The 25,794-nt window shown below is 42.5% G+C and overlaps 1 protein-coding gene across 1 annotated transcript in view; it reads left to right on the top strand.

The window, feature by feature from the left end:
- Positions 1–25,794, top strand: part of col27a1b (collagen, type XXVII, alpha 1b) — a 592,171-nt gene that overhangs the window by 148,276 nt on the left and 418,101 nt on the right. The window contains exons 5-7 of the mRNA XM_068012172.1: positions 1,532–1,585; positions 21,867–21,920; positions 24,307–24,360. Of these exons, the coding sequence (XP_067868273.1) occupies positions 1,532–1,585; positions 21,867–21,920; positions 24,307–24,360 (162 nt within the window). The remainder of the gene's footprint in view (positions 1–1,531; positions 1,586–21,866; positions 21,921–24,306; positions 24,361–25,794) is intronic.

Here is a 25,794-nt window from a genome sequence, read left to right as displayed (position 1 = left end):
AAAATTGAGGCTTTCATTTCTAAAGTAAGGGCCTGATTTTAACTCTCTAAGTGGGTGGATTTTGAATTGGTTAAAATCTTGCCTTTAAGTGTTTCTGTGGTTTCAATGATGAGTAGCAAATTTCAGTGAAAAATGGACGCAACTCAACTATTTCTTGGACAGAGGAAAAAATTCTCTTGCTAGAATACCGCAAACTTGAGAAGATATTCCACTGCCATTATAACATGGTTCTTCAGAGTCAGATGTTACGCATCCTGAAATGAGATGGATCGCAAGTTCGACTTAAACTTAATCATGGACAAACCTCATGTCTGTCATATCCAACTGCGTTATAGAACTATGGATTTCATCAGCTTACCAGTGGAATCTGAGATATTGTGGATTGTTTGGGTTGGTAGCGGGGGGGGGGTGCGATTCAGACATAATTTATAACGTGTCTATGAGTTCCAAGATAGAGCAGCAATGAAAAATTGTGTCTTTGTTCAAGTTGATTTAATGAGGATGGTTGATTATGAAACATTCGCTGAACACTGCCGAATGTATACAGTGAAATGCACGCTATCAATCACCACAATAAAAGCACTCTCCAGTACGTTAACATCTTAACCTTAATACTGAACTAAAAAAAGCAAAATAAAAACCATTGAAAGTGTGACCATGTTATTACAGCTTCTTAGTTTTTGTTGTTTTATCTGGTGTATATGTTGCATTACCTCATTCACTTATACCTTGCAAAACCAAAAGAGCAAAGGGAAACACTGCCATTTCATATTAAAACGAGTGTCAATCAAATAATTTTGTTCTTACAAAGTACAATATTTTGGTGAGGACATGGATAAGGCCACACCTGGAGTAGTGTGTGCAGTTTTGGTCTCCTTACCTAAGGAAGAACATACTTGTCCGAGAGACAGTGCAATGAAGGTTCGCTAGACTGGTTCCTGGGATGAGGGGATTGTCCCATGAGGAGAGATTGAATTGACTAGGGTTATATTCCCTGGAGTTTGGAAGAATGAGAGGTGATCTAATTGAAACATATAAAATTCTTTAGGGGCTTGACAGGGTAGATGCTGAGAAAATGTTTCCTGACTGGGGAATCTATAACATGGTTACAGTCTCAGAATAAGGGGTTGGCCATTTAAGATTGCAATGAGGAGAAATTTCTTCACTCAGAGGGTTGTGAATCTTTGGAATTCTGTACCCCAGAGAGCTGTGGATGCTCAGTCATTGAGCATATTCAAGACAGAGATCGGTAGATGTTTGGGTACTAAGGGAATTAAGGGATATGGGAAAGTGTGGGAAGGTGGAGTTGAGGTAAAGTAATGGAGCAGACTCAAAGGGCTGAATGGCCGATTCCCGCTCCTATTTCTTATGTTCTTATATTTATTGAAGTGAGAAATTGCACAAACTCTGCATTAGCAAATTTACCTACTATTGGAATTCTGAAATTTGTTTTAACTGATATGCAGCAAGCTGCTGATATGAGAATCACGCCATTCTGATTGCTACTTTTCTGTCTGTTTCTATTCAATAGGGGCGCCAAGGACCACATGGAAACCCAGGTCGCCCTGGTCCCCCTGGTGTGAAGGTCAGTGCTTTATTAAAAAATATGATGTTTAATCCTGATGTGCATTGCGATCATAGCAAATGTATTATTTATTGTAAATATTCCTAATTTTTTCCCATTTTTATGAACTGCTTCTGGTCATCTAGTACTTCCATTGGAAATCAAACTTTTACAAAGGTTTACAATGTGCGTTAACATCATTATCTATTGTTCCATTTCTAGGCCCCAGGTTTACTCACCGTTTCCAATGGAAAGCTGCTATAACTTCAGCGAGAACCTGTTGGAAAGAGGGGGGATCTAGTCTAATCAGGTCCCCACCCACTCAGTTCCTGGTTGGCCTTGTAAGTGCTAGAAACTCTGCCCACCCCCTTATAAAGCCAGTGAGGCAAAGAGAGTAGATCCAGGGGCAGGGATCCCTCTGTACCAGGATTCCTGCATCTCTGCACCAGAAGGGACCAAGTATACTACTGGTATTCGAGACCTGAAGTGCATTGGCCTCCCAGGGGAAGCGAGTAGATGCCATTGGATATGGGGGTGGGGATCTGAACCACCAAAAACACGTTAGTAATTTTAAAAAAATACTTTGGATCATCCCCCTTACACACAGGTCAATGGGGTTGGATGGGGTCTCAATGGGCATGAGGGGTTGGGCATTTCCCCATCCCCTCATGGTCAGCAGGCACCTGCCCCTTGTAGTTGTGGTGCCCACCATTGCCCCATAAATTCTAGTAGGGTCAGTGTTGGAGAATAGCAGCTGGCATGATCCAGACATAACTTGGCACTTCTAACTGCCTATAGCTACATTATCAGGAAATCAACAATTAATCTGCTACAAGAACTCAAAATCCATGAATTCAGACAATTCTTATATCTGTTGTTCAGACTATGAATAAATCTATACCATGGATAAGCTATGTCCAATTGAAAGGTATATTCAGGACAGAGGTCAATGGATTTTTAGGTACTAAGAGAATTAAAGGATATGGGGATAATGCGGGAAGATAGAGCTGCCGAAGAAGATCAGCCCTGATGTTGGATGGTAGAGCAGGCTCGAAGGGTCAAATGGCCTACACCAGCTCCTATTTCTTATGTTCTAAGAGAGTCTCTGAGCTAATACAAAATTCGAAGGATGAGCATCAAATACAAATTTAGTAATTTCAGGGCAATCCCAAGCCTAAAATAGTACTATTTGTGATATTACCATATGACTCCTAATGAATAGCATGGATTAATTAATCAGAGGCGTCACATTCATAATGATCCACTTTCCACAAACATTGGAAATTGATATGCGGCGGGTTGCTAGTTGTGGTTGGTAACAGGCCAGAATTGGCAGGAACCCGGGAATAAATCACCTGTTCTTCCCCTGTCCAGGAACTGATGCTTGGCAGACAGAACAGGAAAATTCTTTCGAGCAAATACAAGGGGGAAGCATAAAAATGAACATTTTTATTTCCACACTGGTAATTCTTTTGCACGCAGTTCCATTTATACCTGACTTTGAATTTGCAGCGAAAGTCACAGGTTTTGGCTTATTGTGTCAGGACTATTGTAATGTTCCTCTCCGAGTCCCCCTTTCTCATATGCCATTTAAGGCATTTCAAGAAACACTAGTTTGTTTCTATTCAACTAGTAGAAACGTTCCCTTTCTAGTTTATTGTACCTTGGTCAAAACCTTTCAAAAAAAATGTGTGCATTGTTTCGTGTCTGCTTGACCTGCGAGATTCAAGTTTAATGCCCATCAATTTTCAAAGTTAGGAGGGAGTTTGACTGTGGTCTGCCTTGATTGTTTTTCATGTAGTCAGAAGCTTTCCCTTATTAGCAGAGGTGACTACAACGTGCAATATTTGACTGTTTCGACACTGACTGACTTTGAGTCAAAACAGCTATTGGTTTCAATCGTCATCCCAAATTTTTTCTTGTCCTTTACGAGTCCTAAAGAGCATGACAGGTGCCTGCCATACAAAAAAAACTTCCTCCTTCTCATCTTGATTGCACTGTTTGGTCAGTTTGTATAGCTGGGTTTGAAAAAGGAAGATTTCCTACCTCCTTCATTGTTTCAATGGACAAACACAGCCTCTCCTCAGTGTAGGCAATGTATGGAATGTATTGTTACCCGTTTGTACTTTGGCGGGGGGCAGGTGAAAATGAACTTTCTTTTCATGTATGGCCCACCTTTCTGCAGTGTGTGGTTTTGTCAGCAACGCTATGACACAGTTGACGATCATAGAATTGTGGAATGCCTGATCTGGCAATTCATTTTGCCTGTTGAAAAGTATCACTGGTTGGATATGTTGCAAACTTAAACCACCATTAAAAATGAAAGCATATTGCACAAAAAACATGATTTATGTCTTACCTGATGCAGAATTAGGAGGGAGTGTGACTATGGTCTGCCTTCACCTTTTTCGTGTAGTCAGAAGCTTTCCCTTATTTGCAGAAGTGACTACAACAATCAAAAGACTTACATTTATATCGCACCTTTCACAACCTCAATACATCCCAAAGCACTTTACAGTCAATGAATTATTTTTGAAGTGTAGCCACTGTTGTAATGTGAGAAACACAGCCACCAATTTGTGCATAGCAAGCTCCCACAAACAGCAGTGTGATAACGACCAGATAATCTGCTTTTCAGTGATGTTGATTGAGGGATGTGTATTGGCCAGGAGACTGGGAATAACTCCCCTGCTTAATGGAAAGTTAATTATAGGCAGGAAAAACTCCCCTCCTTGTCTTCAAACTAGTGCCACAGGATCTTTTATATCTGCCTGAGAGGACAGACAAGGCCTCAGTTTAAGCATCTCATGAAAGACAGCACCTCCAACAGTGCAGTATTCCCTCTGCACTGCACTGTCAGCCTCATTTTTTGTGCTCAGTTCCTGGAATGGGACTCGAACCCAGAACCTTCTGGTCTTAGACAGCGACTGAGCCACAGCTGACTCACTGACAGTGGAAAAATGTTAAGGAAAACTCCAATGATTTATTTTAAAACTACATCTTATAGTTGACCAAAACTATAGCTATGATAATAGGTCTGAAGAAAAATAGCATGTTATATGGTAGCAAATGAGTGAGCAGGCAATTTTAGTTTTAATTTCTCGACAGCCTGAGCTGCCTGATGATACCCATGTTTTGACTAGCCCATGTGCCTTTGAGGGAGGAAGAAAGACTCTTTTGAAAAAGTAACAGCGTTGCTGTTAATAGCAGCCCCAACTTCTGTGCTGCTATCTTAAGATAACTGGAGTGATACTGCTAGTTCCAGAAGCTCGAAGCACACCCAAATTGATTGTTTTTTTTTGTCAGCCCCTATTAAATGCAGCTATGAACTTTGTGACAATATAAACACGAACACCAGAGGGAAAGACTGACGTTTGCTTCTGGCTGCTGCTACAGGCCAGTGTTGAGGTTTTTGCAACAGTCAATTGTGTGTGTATCAGGCATTATTACTTAAGCGTTGTCATTGCAAACAAAACCACACAGCAGCTTCTCCCAACAGGGGATTATTTAGGGGGATTGAAATATACTCATTATCTATTTAAACCTTGCTGTGTGACAAATTGTATGGCAGATGAACATTGCCATTGCTATCCTGAAGTTTCCCTTTCAGCATTAAGGTGACTGATTTCCCTTTAAACATGAGGAATGATTGCCCTGGGAATAATGATTTGACTGTGACTGATTTTTTTACCACAGCGACTGCTATGATTATCATGACTTGACAGCACAAGGAGGTTGTGGGTGCTTTTTAGAATAGCAGTGAATTGCATATTATTTATTATGATCACAAAATATGGACCAAAGACAGGCAATGGAAATTGACGTACAAATCACCTGTAATCTAATTGATGACGGAATAGCCTCGAGGGGCTGAATGGTCTACTCCTGTTCCTATACTGAAGTGTCTTTGGCAAAACTGCATGTGATGTCAACCTCGACTAGCAGCTGCCAGCCAGACTGGGAAACTCTTGGTCTGGAACCAGTCATGGATATGAATGTGGTTTTCTGTTCAAGACCCCATATCCCTTCATAAACCATCGAATAAACTGTAGGAGATGTTTCTAAATGGTGCACTAGCCTGACATTTAACAGTCGGAATCCCATTATTTGAACTTTGGGTTACTTTTACATAATTGAGATTTGTTGGCAAGTACAGTTCTCAGATTGTGACAGTTAGATTTTCAGAATAAAACAATTAGAAGGTTCACAGTAAACCTAGTTGCTCCGGAGAGAAAATGCAGTTGATTCCAGGCTCAGCTGGAGATATATTGAAATAACTTCAATGATTGACTGAATTAGCAGCATGACTATGAAAGGGTTTTATTTCTAGATATGCATTATGTAATGCATAAAATGTAACCATTCTGGGATTAAAAGAAAATTGCTGTAAAAAAAAAAATCTCTGGTTCATCATTCTGTGATGCTGGTATTGGTATTGTCCTTCTTTTGAATTGCATGCTGAGAATAAGAGGCATTTTTGCTAGGATGTGTTCTTTTGTGTCAACTGTGGCTCAGTTGGTAACATGCTCCTGAGGCAGAAGATTGAGGGTTCGAGTCCCACTCTGGGATTTGAAGACAAAAATCAAGGCTGACACTCAAGTGCAGTGCAGAGGGGGAGCTGCACTATCGGAGGTGCCATCTTTTTTATTGAGACGTTAAACTGAGAACTTATCTGCCCCCTCAGATGAGTGTAAAAGATCCCAAGACATTATTTCAAAGACGAACAGAGAGTTCTCCCCGGTGCCCTGGCCAAAGTTTATCCCTCAATCAACATCACAAAAACAGATTATTTGGTCATTACCACATTACTGTTTGTGGGAGCTTGCTGTGTGCAAATTGGCTGTCGTGTTTCCTGCACTACAACAGTGATTATACTTCAAAAGTACTTTATTGGCTATAAAGCGCTTTGAAATGACCTGTGGTTGTGAATAAATACAAGTCTTTCTTTTATATATATTTATGAATATTAAAGAGAATGAGAAATTAGAAAGGTCTAATTTCTTGGTTTCAGGCAAAGTGTGTTGGATGTGAGCGTTTGCGCATGTATTTCTGTCTGTTGTGTGTGGTACTCAATTAATATACCAGCTGCTCAATGTGGCATGTGTGGTATTTCATGGTATAATCGAATGACATCTTATAAATTATAGCAGTGACATGTTCAGAATGTGTAACTTCTTATCAGTAACGTCACAGTGTATTTAGCAATTGAACTCGGCAATTTATCACGTCAAATCTGAATGACACTTTAGAAACTACAGGAAGAGAAGGGAAACAGCCAAGGTGATATTTAATGAATGAAACAAAAGTGAAACACTGCTTATTTGTTGTAATTTTAAATCACGTCAACTCATAGAATCGTAGAAATTTACGGCACAGAAGGAGGCCATTCAGCCCATCGTATCTGTGTTGGCTGAAAAAGAGCTGTCCGGCCGAATCTCACTTTCCAAATCTAGGTCCATAGCTCTGGTTTTCTTCAAGTGCATAACTGAGTGCTTTTTAAATGCGATGAGGGTTTCTGCCTCTCCCACCCTTTCAGGCAGTGAGTTCCAGACCCCCACCACCCTCTGGATGAAATATTTTCTTTTTAACTCCCTCTAATCCTTCTGCCAATTACTTTAAATTTAAACCACCTAGCTATTAACCTCTCTGCTAAGGTGAATAGGGCCTTTCTATCCACTCTATCTCAGCCCTTCATAATTTTATACATCTCAATTAAATCTCCCCTCTGCCTCCTCTGTTCCAAAGAAAACAACCCCAGCCTATTCAATCTATCCTCAACACTAAAATTCACCATTCCTGGCAATATCCTCGTAAATCTCCTTTGTACCCTCTCTCTAATGCGATTGTCAAACCCTTTCACTACTGCCCTTTACCGCCTTCCCCCTTGTTTATATTGGAAGCTGTTTTTTGTATTTAATAGGCATTTTGAGTGTGTATGCTAGTGTGGAGAAGTTACTGGAATCGTTTAAACAAAGACTTTAATTAAATAAATAAAACAAAGCTAAGCCAAGATATGGCAGAGCAGGTTGTGTGTCTGGACTGCAGTGTTGGGAGCTGTGGATGGTAAGACTGTCCCTAACAAGCACATGTGCAGGAGATGTTTGCATCTTGAGTCTCTCCCGCTCAGAGGCATTGAGCTGGAGTACGAGTTGCAGAGACTCCGACACATAAGGGAGGGGAGGAATTTCTGGACAGTTTTATCCAGAATACAGTCACACCCAGAGGAAAACACTGGTTCAGGAAAGGGAGGGTGTGACTGTAGGGGAGCCGGGTAGCAGGGATTTAGGAGAGGTTGAGAAGGAGGTCCTGCAGACACTGGTCCTGTCCAACTGTTATGATGTACTCACTACCTTTGAGGACAAGGAGAAAAACTGCAGGGAGGGACAGCCACAATGCAGACCAAGGCACCATGAGGAGGGAATGGTTATGGAAGCGCAGAATAGAAATGTTATAGTAATAGGGGACTCTATAAATTCGGGGGACAGATAGCATCCTAGAATGAGAATCCCAAAGGGTGTGTTGCTTGCTCGGTGCCAGAGTAAGGGAGATCTCATAACGGCTGGAGAGGAACTTGGAAAGGGAGATTGTCATGGTCCATGTTGGAACAAATGATATAGGTGAGAACAGGGAGGAGTTCCTGCTGAAAGAGTATCAGGAGTTAGGCTGTAAATTAAAAAGCAGGACCTTGAGGGTGATGATCTCCAGATTATTGCCTCAGCCATGTGCAAATTGACATAGGAGCAGACAGATGAGGAAAATTGATGCATGGCTAAAGGGCTGGTGTGAGAAAGAGGGATTCCTTTTCATGGGACACTGGCACCAATTCTGGAACAGGAAAGAGTTGTGCCAATGGATTGGGACCATGTCCTAGCAGAAAGGGTAAATAGGGAGGTAGCAAAAGCTTTAGACCCATAAGATGGGGTGGGGGGGGTGGGGGAGGGGGGGGGGGGGCGGAAGAGATCTACAAGAAACATCGCAGCCTTCAATGTAAACAAAAAATGGAGGGAGAGCATAGGAAAGAATAAAGTAAGGGAGGACTTTGATGGCAAGACAATTAATAGAGTAAGAGAATGGGAATCTGCAAAGATGGTTAAACATAAAGTGAGAGGAAATCCTATTAAAAATGAGTTAAAATGTCTGTACAGCAATGCACATAGAGTCCATAATAAAAAGGGAGCTGGAAGCAATCATGCGTTGGGAGGAACCAGATATAGTCGACATTATTAAGACATGGCTCGGAAAAATCAGGACAGGGAATTAAACATTGCAGGACATGATATATTTAGTAAAGCTCGAGAGGGAAGTAGGGGAGGTGGAGTAGCTGGACTTTTAGGGATAACGTAATAGCTGCATCCCTTTTTTTCCTACTGCTATCGGCAAGACAAAAATAGAATCTATATGGATAGCGATAAAAGGTAATAAAGGATCAATAACAATAAATAGGTGTAGTCTACAGACCACCAAGTAGTGGAAGGGAGGTGGAGGAAGAAATATGCGGACAAATTAGGGAATTGAGTAAAAGAAAAAGGAATAATAGTCATGGGAGATTTCAAGTACCTTGATATTAATTGGACAGAAGCAGTAGGTAAAGTGGATAAGGGAATGGAGTTGCTACAATGTGTATAGGACTCCTTTATAACCCAATATGGAAAAAGCCCAACAAGGGAAGATTGGCTATTGGATCTAATATTGGAGAATGCACCAGAGCAGATAAGAGAAGTAAAAGTTGGGGAACATCGAGGCAATAGTGACCATAATATAATACGCTTTAAGGTGATAATGGAAAAGGACATAAGTATGATGAAAACCAGGTTAATAGATGGGAGAAAAGCTGATTATGAGGGACTAAGAATAGAATGTGAGAAAATAAAATGGGCAACAATATTGGCAAACAACACGGTGAATTTACTTGTGCCAGTGGGTCTCACGGCGCTGAGCCGAAAAGTTGAGGGGGACCCCGCCTCGGCCTTTTGGAGCCCCCGGTGCAATTCAGCGCGTCCCAGCATGGCATTCACCAGGCCCCGGCAATGGTAGGCATTCAAGGAGGGGTGGGATGTTACCAGTGGTGTGGTCTCTACTCCCACGGTGGAGGGCCCCCCCCCCAACCAAGCCGCGGGTGGGGCGCTGTCTTGTTCAACTCGGCAACCTCCCTGTGTGGTGGAAACCCCTCTGGTTTAATTCCAGCAGCAGCAGGAAGAGGCTGCAAATTGGCCACTTAAGGGGCCTCAATTGGCCTCTGGCCTTTCCTGCCCCCGACTTAATCCCTCCGACCCCCACCCCCTCCCCCTGCCTTCTGTTGCAATTCTGTGGGCCCCCTGTCTCCTAGCCCATCTCCAGAGGCCCATTAAATTCCATCCAACGAAGAAGAGCAATAATGAAAAACATTTAAAACAGTCTTCAACAGAGTGCAGGAAAAATATATTCCACTAAAAGAAAGAACAAACTGAACACTAGTGAGACTCCATGGATGAATAAAGATGTAAGGAAACAATTGAGGGTTAGGAAGGAGGCTTACATTAATTACCTAGACTGCAGAGGAGTGCACGATAAGAGAGAATATGAAGAATGAGGAGAGTAGTCAAAAGAAACAATTAGGAAGGCAAAGAGGAACTATAAAATTAAATTATCAAGGAACATAAAACAAAATAGTAAAGTATTTTACAGGCACATCAATAGAAAAAGGAAGGCTAGGATGTGAATAGGACCATTAAGGAATAGACAGGATAATATCATAAGTGAGATGGCAGAAATATTAAATAATTATTTTGCTTAAGTATTCACCAGGAAGATAGAACAGGGAGACATGACATTGAATGTTGAGATTAGTCATAAGATTAGTGCATTTAAAATTTAAAAAAAGGGGATGTATTGAATAAATTGGATCCAGCCTTGGTGAGACTACACCTGCAGTATTGTGTACAATTTTGGCCTCTATAGAGGGAGTGTAACGGAGGTTCACCAGACTAATCCCTGGGATGGCGGGATTGTCCTATGAGAAGAGATTGAGACTGGGCCTGTATTCTCTAGAGTTTCGAAGAATGAGAGGCGATCTCATTGAAACTTAGAAAATTCTTACAGGATGGAAGTAGATAGGATGTTTCCTCTGGCTGGTGAGTCTAGAACCAGGGAACATTATCTCAGAATAAGGGGCAGGCCATTTAAGACTGAGATGAGGAGGAATTTCTTTACTCAGAGCGTGGTGAACCTGTGGAATTCTCTACCCCAGAGGGCTGTGGAAGCTCAATCATTGAGCATGTTCAAGACAGAGATCGATAGATTTCTAGATATTAAAGATATCAAAGTTATGGAGATAGTGCGGGAAAGTGGCATTGAGGTAGATCAGCCATGATCTAATTGAATGGCGGAGCATGCTCGACGGGCTGAATGGCCTACTCCTGTTCCTATGTTCCTATTAATCAAACGCAAAGGGGATAAAGCCCCTGGTCTGGATGGATTGCATCCACACATTTCAAAAGAATCTAGGGCAGAGGTATTACTACATATATTTAATAATTCATTAGAAAAGATGTATTGCCAGAGGACCGGTGGATAGCTCATGTAATTCCTATATTTAAGAAGGGGGAGAGAACATGCCCGGGGAATTATAGCTCAGTCAGCTTACCATTGGTAGGAAAAATAATGAAATCCCTACTCAAAGAATAGAAGAACATCTAAAAACAAAAAAATACAATAATGAATAGTCTAAATGGTTTGCAAAAGGGAAAATCTTGCTTGCTGAACCTTATTGAATTTTTTGAAGAGGTAACAGAGAGAGTAGACAATGGTAATGCAGTAGATGTCATTTATCTGGATTTTTAAAAAGCCTTTGATAAAGTGCCCCATGGTAAACTAATGAATAAGGGCAGAGAATATGGCGTCAGGGGGACAAGTGGCAGAATGGATTGCTAGCTGGCTTCAAGACAGAAAGCAGAGAGTGAGAGTATAAGGGTAGTTATTCAGAGTGGCAGAAGGTGGGAAGTGGTGTTCCACAAGGATCAGTGCTGGGGCCACTGCTGGTCACAATTTGCATTAATGATTTGAACTTTAGAATTAAAAACTCAATTTCTAAATTTGCAGATGACACCAAATTGGTGGGGTGATATTCAATACTGAGGAGGAATTCAACAAATTATGTTAATAAACTTGCAGACTGGGCAAACAGTTGTTTATTTAGAGATACAAGCACTGAAACAGGCCCTTTGGCCCATCGAGTCTGTGCCAACCATCAGCCACCCATTTATACTAATCCTACATTAATCCTATATTCCTACCACATCCCCACCTTCCCTCAATTCCCCTACCACCAACTTATACTAGGGGCAATTTACAATGGCCAATTTACCTATCGACCTGCAAGTCTTTGGCTGTGGGAGGAAACCGGAGCGCCTGGCGGAAACCCACACGGTCACAGGGAGAACTTGCAAATTCCACACAGGCAGTACCCAGGATTGAACCCGGGTCGCTGAAGCTGTGAGGTTGCTGTGCTAACTGCTGCGCCACTGTGCCGCCCGAGTTGGCAAATTAAGTTCAACACAGATAAATATGAGGTAGTACATTTTGATAGGAAGAATAGGGCGGTCACTTATTGATTGGAAGGTGCGAGTCTAGCTGGGTTAGAGGAACAAAGGAATCACGGAGTACAAATACACCAGTTACTAAAAGTTGCACCATAGGTTAGCAAGGCCTTATAAAAGCAAATCAAGCACTAGCCTTTATTTCTAGAGGGATAGAATTGAAAAGTAGGGAAGTTATGCTAAACCTGTATCAAACTTTGATTAGACCACACTTAAGAGTACTGTGTGCAGTTCTGGTCATCATATTATAAACATGATATACAGGCACCGGAGAGGGTGCAGAGACGATTTACAAGGATTCTACCAGAAATGTGTGGGTATACATATCAGGAAAGGATGAACAGGCTGGGTCCTTTTTTTTCTTGAAAAAAGAAGTTTTAGGGGTGATCGAACAGAGGTCTTTAAAAAATTATGAAAGGTTTTGATAGAGTGGATACAGAGAGAATGTTTTCACTTGTGGGGAAGAGCTTAACTACAGGCCATTGGTAGAAGATAGTTGCCAAGAAATCCAATAAGGAATTGATAAGAAAATTCGTTACCCAAAGCATGGTGAGAATGTGGAACAGGAAGTGGTTGAAGAGAATAGTATAGACACATTTTTGGGAAAGCTAGACAAGCATATGAGGAAGAAGGGAATAGAGGGTTATGATGATTAGTTTTAGCTGAGGAAAGACAGGAAGAGGCTCGAGGGGAGCATAAACGCTGGCATGGACTGGTTGGGCAGAATTGCCTGTTTCTGTTCCACACATCTTCTGTAATCCTCGGGATAGAGTTACAGACTGATCAGAGAGTCAGCATGGAATTGTGATGGGTTGTCATGACTTGACTTATGTAGTAGAATTCCTTTTATGTTGTGGACAGACTATAGGTAGTCGTATGGACTTCTAGAACGGTTTTGCACAAGAGATTTATGTGAAAAGAATTGGAAGTAGTCTTGTTGCGTGGTTTGAAATTGGTTGGAAGGCAGGAGTTAGAATAGTGCTAATGGGAATGTATCCTAATTGGTGGGATGTGACAAGTGGTATTCCCCAGGGATGTTTACCTGTGGCTTCCATTTTTCACCATGTATATCAATGTCTTGAATCAAGAAATGGAGAGCTGTATATCCATGTTTGCACGCGGAACTTAAGTTAGGAGGCACAGTAAGTTGTGTGGATAGGAGGAGAAAATTGTGAAGGGATGTACACAAAGTGAGTAGATAAAACAATGGCAGATAGAGTTGAATATGATGAAGTATCCCATTAAGCTCATGGAGGAGCTCATTAAGGGGCTGTGGGATGGAGAGGCGGCGGGGAGAGATCCACACTGTAATCATTTAGGATTCCGGCAAGCTAGACCAGTCTGGTGCATGATGGTATACAGCTGTCAGGCTCACAGCGAGCAGAGGGAAAACTTTATTGCTGGAAGATGAAATGTTTTGGACCCACGGGGATCTTGCGCAGGATATTATTTATTCTGGAGCGCTGACTCACCTCTTTATCCCGCTGGCCCTGCTTGGAGCTGCCTGCTCTTATCGGCAAGGCAGCGGCAGACCCACAGGTAGGCTTCCGCCTACCTCCGCCACTCGTGCTCTGCACGCAGCTTTGCCTCCTGCAGGCACTCAGTGCCACTGAGTGGGAGTTGAGCTCACTTTCTGTCCAGTTAGGGCATTAACATTTAAAGATCGCATTATGTTAGCGATGCAGCTGAGGCGCAGGATTGGGACCCAGCACTCACCTGGGCATCAGGTTCCCAACCCTCTTTTGCAAATTCAGCCCTTAGTTTTTATCTCAAAGGGATTTGAATTCAAAAGTGATGCTTCAGCTGTACAGAGCCTGGATCAGACTCCATCTGGAGAACTGGATTCAGTTCTATGCACCAAACCTCAAGAAATATATATTGGCCTTGGGAAATGTACAACATCGATTCACCAGCATGATATCCAGGTTTAAAGCATTAAATTGTGAGGACTGGTCACATAAACTTGGGTTGTACTCCCTGGAGTTTAGCTGCTTGAGGAGTGATCTAATTGAGGTATTTTAAATGTTTAAAGGAGTTGATAGGGTAGATACAGAGAAAGCATTTCCTCTGGTGGGGAAATTTATTTATTTAGAGATACAGCACTGAAACAGGCCCTTCTGCCCACCGAGTCTGTGCCGACCAACAACCACCCATTTATATAACCCTACAGTAATCTCATATTCCCTATCCAGAACAAGGTGACGTAACCTTAAAATTGGAGTTATAGTATCTATGGGTTAAATCAGGAAGCACTTTTTCAAAGGTTGGTGGAAAGCAGGAACACTCTCCCCCAAAAGACTGTGGATGCTGGACCAATTCAACACTCAGATTGATAGATTTTTGTTAGGTGAGGGTATTAAGGGAAATGGAACAAAAGCAAGCGTGTGGAGTTGAGGTATAATGAGATCAACTGTGATCTAATTGAATTAAGTCACAGGCTCCGTGGTACTGAATGGTTTACTGTTCCTATGGTAATGGTTTAAGATGCAACAAAAAGATTTAAATTTCACAATCCCACAGTCAGTAATCTGAAACTTCAAATTATTAGGGTATATGTTGTGTTTCAAAAATTTGATTCACTTGTTTATATAATCTTGAAGTGAAAAGACAATAGATCATTCAGTTTGAGAAAGTGGAGCTTAATTTGCTACAAAGTTGTCTTTAATGAATTGAAGTAGCTAAACAATACCGAGTTTTGTTTGAGTATAGTATGTATGTTCTGATGCAAATGCTGATATAATATTTTGTATACATGGGAGCCAAGACAGATTGTGGAGTCCGACCAATATTATTCCACTGTGAAGATGAGATGAACTGACTTAAAAATAATCTTATCTGATATTTGAGGAAAATTATCCTAAAGCAGATCTGGGAAATTGAGATAATTTTTTTTAATTCTTTCATGGGTTGTGAGCGTTGCTGGAAAGGCCAGCATTTGTTGCCCATCCCTAATTGCTGTTGAGAAGGTGGTGGTGAACCACCTTCTTGAACCGCTGCAGTCCTTATGGTGTAGGTACACCAACTGTGCTGTTAGGAAGGGAGTCCCAGGGTTTTGGCCCATTGAGAGTGAAGGAACGGCTGATATAGTTCCAAGTCAGGATGGTGTGTGACTCGGAGGGGAACTTGTAGGTGGTAATGTTCCCATGCATCTGCTGCCCTTGTCCTTCTATGTGGTAGAGGTCGCGGGTTTGGAGGTACTGTAATGTTAGAATGCCTTATGGTGGGGATTCAAGCAGACTGCATCTCTTTTGCAATTCTCCAGCCAATATTTTGGTGTGCTGAGCTTGAGTGAACTGAAATACTTTTACAGTAATCAGCAATTGAATAGAGTCTAGAGTCATAGTTATACAGCACAGAAACAGGCCCTTCGGCCCTTTGTGTCCGTGCCGGCCATCAATCCCCTAACTATTCTAATCCCATTTTACAGCACTTGGCCTGTAGCCTTGTATGCAATGGTGTTTTAAGTGCAATTTGAAGGATTTCTTCAGATGAAGAATTGACAGATGAGACAAGCATATTGACATCACATTAAAAAAGAGATGCCTTTAAGGGCTTACCTTACCAATGAAGTCACTAACACACAATAATAAGAATGTAAGATCTAAGGGTAGGCGTATGCCCCTCAAGTGGCCTTCATTCAATATGATCCTAGTTGATCATCTAACTCGACTCCACTTTTCCACCATGCCCCCATATCCCTTGATTTCCTTAGTGTCCCGTGTTTATTGGACACTGGTACCTACCTGAGGAGTGCTCATCACATTCATACCCATGAGAAATTGCAATATCCTAAAGACAGCCATTTAAAAAAAAAAAATCAATCCATACTCTGACCTTGGAACCAACATGGATATTAAAATATCAAACCTCAGATGTTGGGAGTTTGCTTCATTACTGTAATAATGGTTTTCTCAGGCACCATTGACTTCAAAGCCAGATGAGTAAAAGGTCAGTTTGGTTTCTGTGGGGCTGATTTTCATCTTCATCGCCAAATGGGAAAGGGAGTGGTAGGGCAATGGAAGTCGGAGCAGAGCAGTTACTGACCCATTCCTGCAACTGCTCTGACCACTGCCACCTACAGTGGGGCCTATTTTTTATTCTTTCATAGGATGTGGCCAGCATTTATTGCCCATCCTTAATTTCCCTTGAGAAGGTGATGGTTTTCTTGAACTGTTGCAGTCCTTGGGGTGCTGTTAGGAAGGGAGTTCCAGGATTTTGACCCAGCAACAGTGAAGGAATGGTGATATAGTTCCAAGTCAGGATATATGTGGCTTGGAGGGGAACTTGCAGGTGGTGGTGTTCCCATGCATCTGCTGACTTTGTCCTTCTAGGTGATAGAGGCCATAGGCTTGGAAGGTGCTGTTGAAGGAGCCTTGGCAAGTTGGTGCATCTACTGCCCTTGTCCTTCTAGGTGGTAGAGGTCATGGGTTTGGAAGTTGCTGTCGAAGGAGCCTGGGGAGTTGCGACAGTGCATCTTGTAGATGGTACACACCGCTGCCACTGAGCGTCAGTGGTGAAGGGAGTGAATGTTGAGGGTGGTGGCTGGGGTGCCAGTCACGTGGGCTGCTTTGTCCTGGATGGTGTCAAGCCTCTTGAGTGTTGCTAGAACTGCACTGATCCAGGCAAGTGGAGAGTATTCCATCACACTCCTGACTTGTGCCTTGTACATGGTGGACAGGCTTTGGGGAGACAGGAGGTGAGTTACTCACCACAGAATTCCCAGTCTCTGACCTGCTGTTGTAGCCACAGTATTTATGTGGCTGGTCCAGTTCAGTTTCTGGCCAATGGTAATCCCCAGGATGTTGATGGGGAATCAACGATGGTAATGCCATTGAATGTCAAGGTGGAATGGTTAGATTCTCTCTTGTTGGAGATGGTCATTGCCTGACACTTGTGTGACATGAATGTTACTTGCCACTTATCAGCCCAAGTTTGAATGTCCAAGTCTTGCTGCATTTCTACAAGGACTGCTTCAGTATCTGAGGAGTCGCGAATTGTGCTGAACATTGTGCAATCATCAGGAAACATCCCCACTTCTGACCTTATGATGGAGGTAAGGTCATTGATGAAGCAGCTGAAGATGGTTGGGCATAGGACACTACCCTGAGGAGCTCCTGCAGTGATGTCCTGGGGCTGAGATGATTGACCTCCAACAACAGTGGCGCAGTGGTTAGCACCGCAGCCTCACAGCTCCAGGGACCCGGGTTCGATTCTGGGTACTGCCTGTGTGGAGTTTGCAAGTTCTCCCTGTGTCTGCGTGGGTTTCCTCCGGGTACTCCGGTTTCCTCCCACATGCCAAAGACTTGCAGGTTGATAGGTAAATTGGCCATTATAAATTGCCCCTAGTATAGGTAGGTGGGAGGGAAATATATAGGGACAGGTGGGGATGTGATAGGAATATGGGATTAGTGTAGGATTAGTATAAATGGGTGGTTGATGGTCGGCACAGACTCGGTGGGCCGAAGGGCCTGTTTCAGTGCTGTATCTCTAAACTAAACTAAACTAAACTAAACAACAACCATCTTCCTTTATGCTAGGTTTGATTGCAACCAATGGAGAGTTTCCCCTGATTTCCATTGGCTCCAATTTTGTTCAGGTTCCTTGATGCCATACTCGGTCAAATGCTGCCTTGATGTCAAGGGTGGTCACTTTAACCTCACCTCTTGAGTTCAGCTCTTTTGTCCATGTTTGGACCAAGGCTTGAAATGGGCAGCCTAGGTGCCAGCTGGTAACAGACAGGCACTACATTAGAACCTACAAATCAGAGTCCGCTGACCTCAATAGGAACCCCAGCGCAATTTCGAACTACCAATATCATTACCATTTCTCCCGACCACCACTGTTTGCCTCGTCCCTTTCTTACTTAATAGGAAAAAGAAAGACTTGCATTTATATAGCACCTTTCACAACCTCAGAATGTCACAAAGTACCAACGTTGTAATGCAGGGAACGCGGCAACCAATTTGTGCACAGCAAGCTCCCACAGGAGCAATGTGATAATGACCAAATAGTCTCTTTTTTAGTGATGTTGGTTAATATTGGTCAGGACAGCAGGAATAACTCCCCTGCTTTTCTTCCAAATAGTGCCATGAGTTCTTTTACCTTATGTAAGAGATTAGAACTACAGGACACAGTTTAAAAATTAGGGGTCTCCCATTTAAGATGGCGATGAGGAGAAATTTTTTCTCTCAAAGGGTCGTTAGTCTGTGGAATTCTCTTCCCCAGAGAACAGTGGAGGCAGGGGCATTGAATATTTTTAAGGGTGAGTTAGATAGATTCTTGATTGACAATGGAGTCACAATAACACAAGAAATAGGAGCAGGAGTAGACCAGATGCCCCATTGAGCCTGATCTGCCAATCAATACAATCATGGCTGACCTTGGGCTTCAACTCCACTTACCTGCCTGCTTCCCTGATCCCTTGATCTTGAACCCACAACTTTCTGATTCAAACTTACACAAGCTAGCCACAACTGACACCCTGATAATCTGTTATCACTGAATCAGCTTTGCAGAGCATTCACCAGATTTCCTGGCACTGCCCTCACCTCACTCCCTCTGATCTATGAGCTACCTATAAGCTGACTGATTGCAATTTATATTTAAATGAAGCCCGATCATGAAAATGGCCCGGATCTTTGACCTATGTCATCGGGCAGGCAGCGGACTCAATTCCCCCAAACCAGATACACGAAGCGCCCTCCCAATAAACGCAATAGTTTAATGAGTCTCAGAAAGCTGTGTTAAAACACCTTAAGAATTTAGATGTTGAGATTCTTAAGGCCTGCTCATTTCTTATTTTCAAGTAAGTTGGCTGAGGGGAAGTAGTCCAGATTGTGGATTTGACTGAATTGGAAATTTTTATCCCAACTGGTCACTGTAATTTTTCTTCATTTTGTTCCAGTCTTACAGTAACCCATAAGGAAAAAAATCTCCTGGAAATTAAATCATTTTGGAGGTTTGTCACAGGCTTGATTGGAAATTCAAATTGTGCCAAGATTTGTTTGAGTGAATAATGAGCCAAGCTGTTGCCAGGAGGGAATCATTTTCACTTATATCTTCCGTGCTGTTAAATGAATTATTTCATTCTTAGTGTTTTGTGCTTGTGCTGTTAAATGAATGATTTTTGCTTTTACTGTTCTGTAGTTTAACTTACTGCTGTTTTCCACAAACTGATTTTAAAACTAAATGGAATATTTGGTGAACAAATGCAAAGCTTTTTGGGGCCTGTTATGTGCACTCAGGAAATTCATTGTAACATTAAATTCTGTAAACTTCCAAATGTAGTTCAAACTGTGGCTAGGGTTGCAAGCCACAAAGGAAGTGGCTGATTAATATTACATCATTGGCTGGAATTTTACCAGACCTTTTGGGGACAAGTTGGGAGGCGGGAAAGCTGACAAAATGGCGCAGGAAGGCGTTGGGGTGGTGCCTGCGGTCTTCCCGCTGCAGTGCCAGTGGCAGGAAAGATGACGATCGGCTGCCTGCCTGGAGCCCAATCGAACCATTTAAATGGCACAGCGTGCTGCTGTGTGGGGATACTGTCCAGTGAAACCTGGCAGTCTCCCAGCAAACTCTGTAAGAGGGAAGCTTCATTTTCAGGCACTCCATAGCCCACCGATGGCCGCCCCCACAGAAACAGCACTGTCTTCCCTCAGTGACCCTCCCCACCCCCCGATTGCTGAGGTCTGCCTGCCATCAGCATCCCCTCTTCGAGGGCACCTTGGCCATTGAGGCATCCTCTCCTCGCAGCTGCAACCTCAGCAGTGGCCACCACTCGTGGTGGCGCTACTGAGGCTGCTGAGCCTCTGGCCCTCTGATTGGGCCAGCAGCTCTTGGGGGCGGGCCACCCTCCTTAATTGGGAGGGTGGCCCCAGAGGTGGCCACTACTGAGAATATGCACACGACAAGTAGCTGATTAAACTAATTAAGGGCCACCTAAGGCCAATTGAAGGAGGCCAATGGATTTTCCATTTGGGCTTCAGGTTCCTGGAGGCGGTGGGGGACGGTTTAGCTACCTGGAGGTGGTTTCCCAGCAGCAGACTGGGAGGGGGAGGAGGGGGGGTGGGGGGTCAGTTCTCCAGGCAGACTTAGAGGCCCTCATTGCCTGTCTGGGTGCGACACCAGCCACAGGCTGCCCTGTAAAGGGGATTCCCCTCCCACACCAACCAACCCCCATCACTTTGGAAGCCCGGAGGCAAAGGTCATTTTTAATTCCAACGTTGAAAAAGTTGGAGAGAAGGCACCTCCATTTTGGGGCTTCCTCTCTCTCACTTTCCTGCCATGGCGTCCTGCTGCTGCTTTCAAGCTGAAAGACCTCTAATTGATCCTCCTGCCTCGCGACTCCACCCACCATTCTTAATTGGACAGCGAGCCCGCCCTCTGACCATTAATTGGTCACTGCGGGGAAAAGTTACAATGTGTGACTGTTCCCCACACAGTATGGGCTTCTGACCCCAGCACCCCTATTTGAGCCTGACAGCGGGAAAATCCTATCCCATATCTCATCAGTTTACTTGGTTGTGGCTGGTTATCTTACATATGACCGTGATCTTGCCTATAGCACTTTCCAAAGCCATGTAAATGGTTGAAGAGTTGAGGAGATGGACAGAACCACATAAAACCTCTCCGCGGATTTTAAGGCTTCTAAACCTGGAAATTTTGGCAACATTTGTTCACCCGCTCTTTTTTTAACATAAAGGGGCTGCTTCAGAAGAAAAACTGGAAGAAAACTGACAGCTTCTGGTCTCTTGTGCCACTGGATTTTTGTTTCAACTACTCAAGCCAGGCAATGTTTTACTAGTGTGTTTTAATGTAAATAGTTACATTACACAACCCAGGGCTTTGTAACAGAAACCAATGCTGATTGATGTTAGATGTGAGCCAGGGTTTTTCTTCTGTTGTGCTAGTCAGCTTGCGATTTTCCATCTATTCACTTTTTTTAATGTGCAGAAAATCACAGGCTAATGAGTATGGGAGTAGCAAACTACAACCATGGTTTTTATTCACCTTATGAATCTAATGTCAGAAAAAAGCTGCAGATTGTGTCTTGCGGTTCCAATCTCCCCCACACAATCGCACACTCACTCATTCAATCATCTGCTTTCAGCACTTTTGTCTTGAAGGGTCCAGATATGTAGTTCCATGAGTGCCAGCCATCTTTCAGTATCTTACTTAATTGTTGATTATTCCCATGTCCACCTGGAACAAGGAGTGTCATCAGCTTACCTAATTGTGGGAGACACCACAGTCAAGCCTGAGGAAACACATTTATTAAAGAGTTTACTGCTCAAGATGGGGAGCAATTTGATCAAACATTGAAGATTACACCTGAAGGTTTACAGACAGAACATAAATGTTTTCATCGCTGAAATACTGTCAGTGCAATAGCATTAATGCAAATGTCCTGGCTCTTGTAATAAAACCAATGGGTGCTTCTGGACTATAATCCAGGTTTCTCTTCCTGTGCAGAGATGATAGAATATCGTTAATCATAAATTTATTCTGCTCTTAGTAAGAATGTTTCAGAAGATATACAGAGTGAAACCTCAGATTTCTCATGTTGGAGTACTTATCGTGCAGATATTTTACTCTCTCTACTGCTATTGAAGCCAGTATTTAGGTATCAATCAAGCTGAGTTTAAGGAACAGCTAGAGGAGTCATTCCTGAATCGTGAGGACAGGAAATTAGCTTAACATCCTTTAACTATCATCCTCTTATCTTTCAGGGACATAAAGGTGAACCTGGCATCTCTCCAGGGAAAGCATACAATGGACATAAGGTAACGATGGAGAATGATACTACAACAGCAACACCAGTTTGTATTTATATGGTGTAGAAACATGTGAGGTGCTTTATAGAGGGGAAAATTATTTTTACATTAGTCTACACTTTTATATTAAAAAAAAAAGTATCAATACTGATGCTGACACCAATGTGGATATTCCAGTCAAACCAAACCAAATATCAAAGGAAAACCTAACGATGACTCTCAAGCCAAAGTGGAACTATCCTGGTGGTTTAGTTGGTTAAGGTACTGCTTCATACAGATTAATAAGGTCTCAGCTTCAGTCCCTGACCTGTGCTGTTAATTGTCTTGAGCCTGGATAGTAATGGGAGTACTATTGTTGCCTTCAATACCCCTAAGCAAGGAAGAGTAAGAAACAGCCAGGTTCTTGCACCTGATCGCTATCCTTTGTATATTGCTGAAAGGCACAGGTATTAGATGATGGTGGGATGGGTTCACCTGTGAGGTGCGTTTGTCCAATTTCGTGACAACATTCACTATCCAACCTCAGTTATGAGTTGTGCCACTTTGATTGGCATCACAGGGCAGCTACCTGTGGAATTGTATTCTGGTAAGGATCAGCACCTTTCAGAGGGGAAGGAAGAAAATTGAGGAAAAAAATGATTGAAAATCGTTGGTGCTATGTATAACAGTATTGGTAAAACCACCATTAGTGATATTAGCTGTGATAAAGAGATTCATAACAATTGGCACTGCAGATTGGTATTAAATTAGGCTTCGAAAGATCCTTTTCTTTTATTCCTGAGATGTGGGCACATTTATTGCCCATTCTTAGTTACCCTCTAAAGTGGTGGCCAGTTCTCTTGAGCTGATGTCATCCTTCTTGTGTGGTTCTAGGTAGGGAATAAAGGATTTTGATCCAGTGATTATGGAGGAATGGCCAGGAATGTCAGGATGGTATGTGGGTTGGAGATGTTGCTGTTCTTGTGACATGTCTTCATTGCTAGTACTGACCTCTATCTAAGTAAACTTGGGGAGATGTTGCAGTGCAGTTTGTAGATAGTACACACATAAGAAATAGGAGCTGGAACAGGCCATTCGGCCCTTCGAGCCTGCTTCAACATTCAACAAGATCATGGCTAATCTACCTCAACTCCACCTTCCCGCACTATCCCCATATCCCTTAATTTCCTTAGTACCCAAAGATCTGTTGATCCCTGTCTTGAATATACTCAACAACTGACCATCCATAGCTTTCTGGAGTAGAGAATTCCAAAGATTCACAACCCTTTGAGTGAAGAGGTTTTTCCTCATCTCAGTCCTAAATGGCTGACCCTTTATTCTGCGACTGTGAACCTGTGTTCTAGATTCCCCAGTCAGGGGGAAACATTTTCTCAGCATCTACCCTGTCAAGCTCCTTCAGAATTATGTATGTTTAAACCACAGCAACAGTGCACCACTTGTGAAAAGGATTGATATTGATTGGGGTATTAATCAATTGGATCTGCTCAGTGCTAACTCACAAGTAACCTGATCTGCTAAATTCAATTTCACAACCTGCCACAGTGGGATTTGATCACAAAGTCCCTGAACCACCGCACTACCAAGTGGGAAACTGAACATTTATTCTGTCCCAGTAGCTAGGATGTACCACTGAGGTTGTAGTTAAAGTGGATATCTGTCCATGGTATACTTGACTTTGGAGTATGTGATACTGAAAGTGGAAAGGTATGCAGTTACCCAGTATTGATAACCCACGCTTTTGAGTTGCATAAACGATTCGCAATAACAACCAAACTAGATTGTTTGATGAATGATTTTGCAATATGGAGTACTAAAATGAAGACAATATAATATTTACAAAGAAGAAATAGATACTAATATGTCAAGTAACAAACCACCAATAATATCAGAAGCATTTTATGGAGAAAATGGGTAAAACAGGTCTACTCTTGTAGAGTTTTGATTCCTTTTTGTATTTGTTATTTGTATCCTCCTTTATTTTGTGGTGGAATTCTCTGTTCTTTGCTTTTTTTTAATGAAAAAAAAATATACACTTGAAAGGTTTAAAATAGAGAAACTTTTTTATGGCAAAGCAACACAAAATGGGCCCGATTTTAACTCTGAGTGAATGGGTTTTAAGTGAGTTAAAATCTCAACATTGTCTTTGTCAGGAGTTAGAAGAGATATTAGACAGATGTTGATACAGTAGAGTGAAAGCATATTGCATTCTGTGGTGGTTTAAGATTTTCTGATGGGTCCTGTGCGGATAGTGATGTTTATATTACTATTATTATTTAAGCCAGCATTGATTGCAGTATTAGTTTCTTAGGTAATTCAGACAGTAGAATCAGTAGAAGACTTTTGTATTAATAATGAAAATATTTTTAACTTGTGGACTTGATTTCATTGTTTACAGGGTGACGTGGGTCGACCTGGTGCTGTAGGACTCCCAGGACCACCAGGCCGAAAGGTAGGCAACAGGAGTTGTTGCTCATTATTAAAACTGGATGCTTGTTAAGTTTTGTTTTATTTATTTGTTATCTGGAGTAAGAATGAATTTTAGGAATGGGGAAAGCCCTATTTGAAAATCACTGTGAGGAGGGTTAATTGGAGGTTAGTATCATGAGTTTTAAGGTGCATTGACTGTATTAATAATTGTGTCTGAATCAAATTTTTAACATTGGAAAGTTGACTCCATCACACAAGTCAGGAGTGTGATGGAATACTCTCCACTTGCCTGGATGGGTGCAGCTCCAACAACACTCAAGAACTTAGACACCATCCAGGACAAAGCAACCCACTTCATTGGCACACCATCCACCACCTTTAACATTAACTCCCTCCACCTTTGGCACACCCTTGCAGCTGTGTGGACCAGCTACAAGATGCACTGCACCAACTTGCCAAGCCTCCTTCAACAGCACCTTCCAAGCCCATGATCTCTGCCACCTAGAAGGACAAAGTCAGCAGATGCATGAGAACAGCACCACCTGCAAGTTCCCCTCCAAGCCACACACCATCCTAACTTGGAACTATATCGCCATTCCTTTCCTTCAATGTCGCTGGATTAAAATCCTGGAACTCCCTCCTAGTGGCATTGTGGGTGTACCTACACCCCAACGACTGCAGCAGTTCAAGAAGGCAGCTCATCAGCAGCTTCTCAAGGGCAATTAGGGATGGGCAATAAATGCTGACCTAGCCAGCAAAGACTACATCCCATGAACGAGTATATAAAGAAACACCGATCATCTGTGCTTTATTGAAGATTGAGCACCTCCTCACAGACTTCTTTGTGATATGCATTATTGTAGTCATCACCTTGGCTTTTCTTTGAGATATGTTCCTGTAGTTGCCAGCAGGAACTTCGTGTAGTTGGCTGACTCAAGTGTATACATTTCTTATAGATGAAGTTTCCTGCCTGCAGATAGCCTAGCTGTTTCCTTTGGAGCATTCAGTGGCTAGTCAGAGAGAAATAGTACAACTGTTACATGATTAATGCATCTGTTTTCACTGCTAGTGGTGACAGACAGAGGTGCTTCGATGGTGAATCCCTGGAAGTTAATGTAAAAATGGTCTTGGCCAAAGTTCCTCAAGTTAATCAGGCTGCTGGACCTGGTGGCATTCATCCAAAGAGTACTAAAGGAATCAGGATATACTCTTTGAGCCATTGATTTATATATTTAACTACTCATTGAAATCTGGGATTAATTATGTGGACTTGGTTTGGGAACTGGGAAAAGAGGAGTTGTTCCAAATTAAAATGAGTTTAAGTCTTCAGGTTTCCCTCAGGTGAGTAGGATTTGCTGCCAGGTCATGCACTGGAGCACCCAGCAAGAGGATTCTCTGGAAAGTGAGCTGGGGGGCTGGGACCCTCCCGCTGTAACAGATCTTGTTTCTTTGTCCT

The sequence above is a fragment of the Heterodontus francisci genome, chromosome 32 (assembly GCF_036365525.1).
Source record: "Heterodontus francisci isolate sHetFra1 chromosome 32, sHetFra1.hap1, whole genome shotgun sequence".
Classification (NCBI taxonomy): domain Eukaryota; kingdom Metazoa; phylum Chordata; class Chondrichthyes; order Heterodontiformes; family Heterodontidae; genus Heterodontus; species Heterodontus francisci.
The sequence above is the reverse complement of the archived record's forward strand: the minus strand, read 5'-3'. Positions and strand labels throughout refer to the sequence as shown.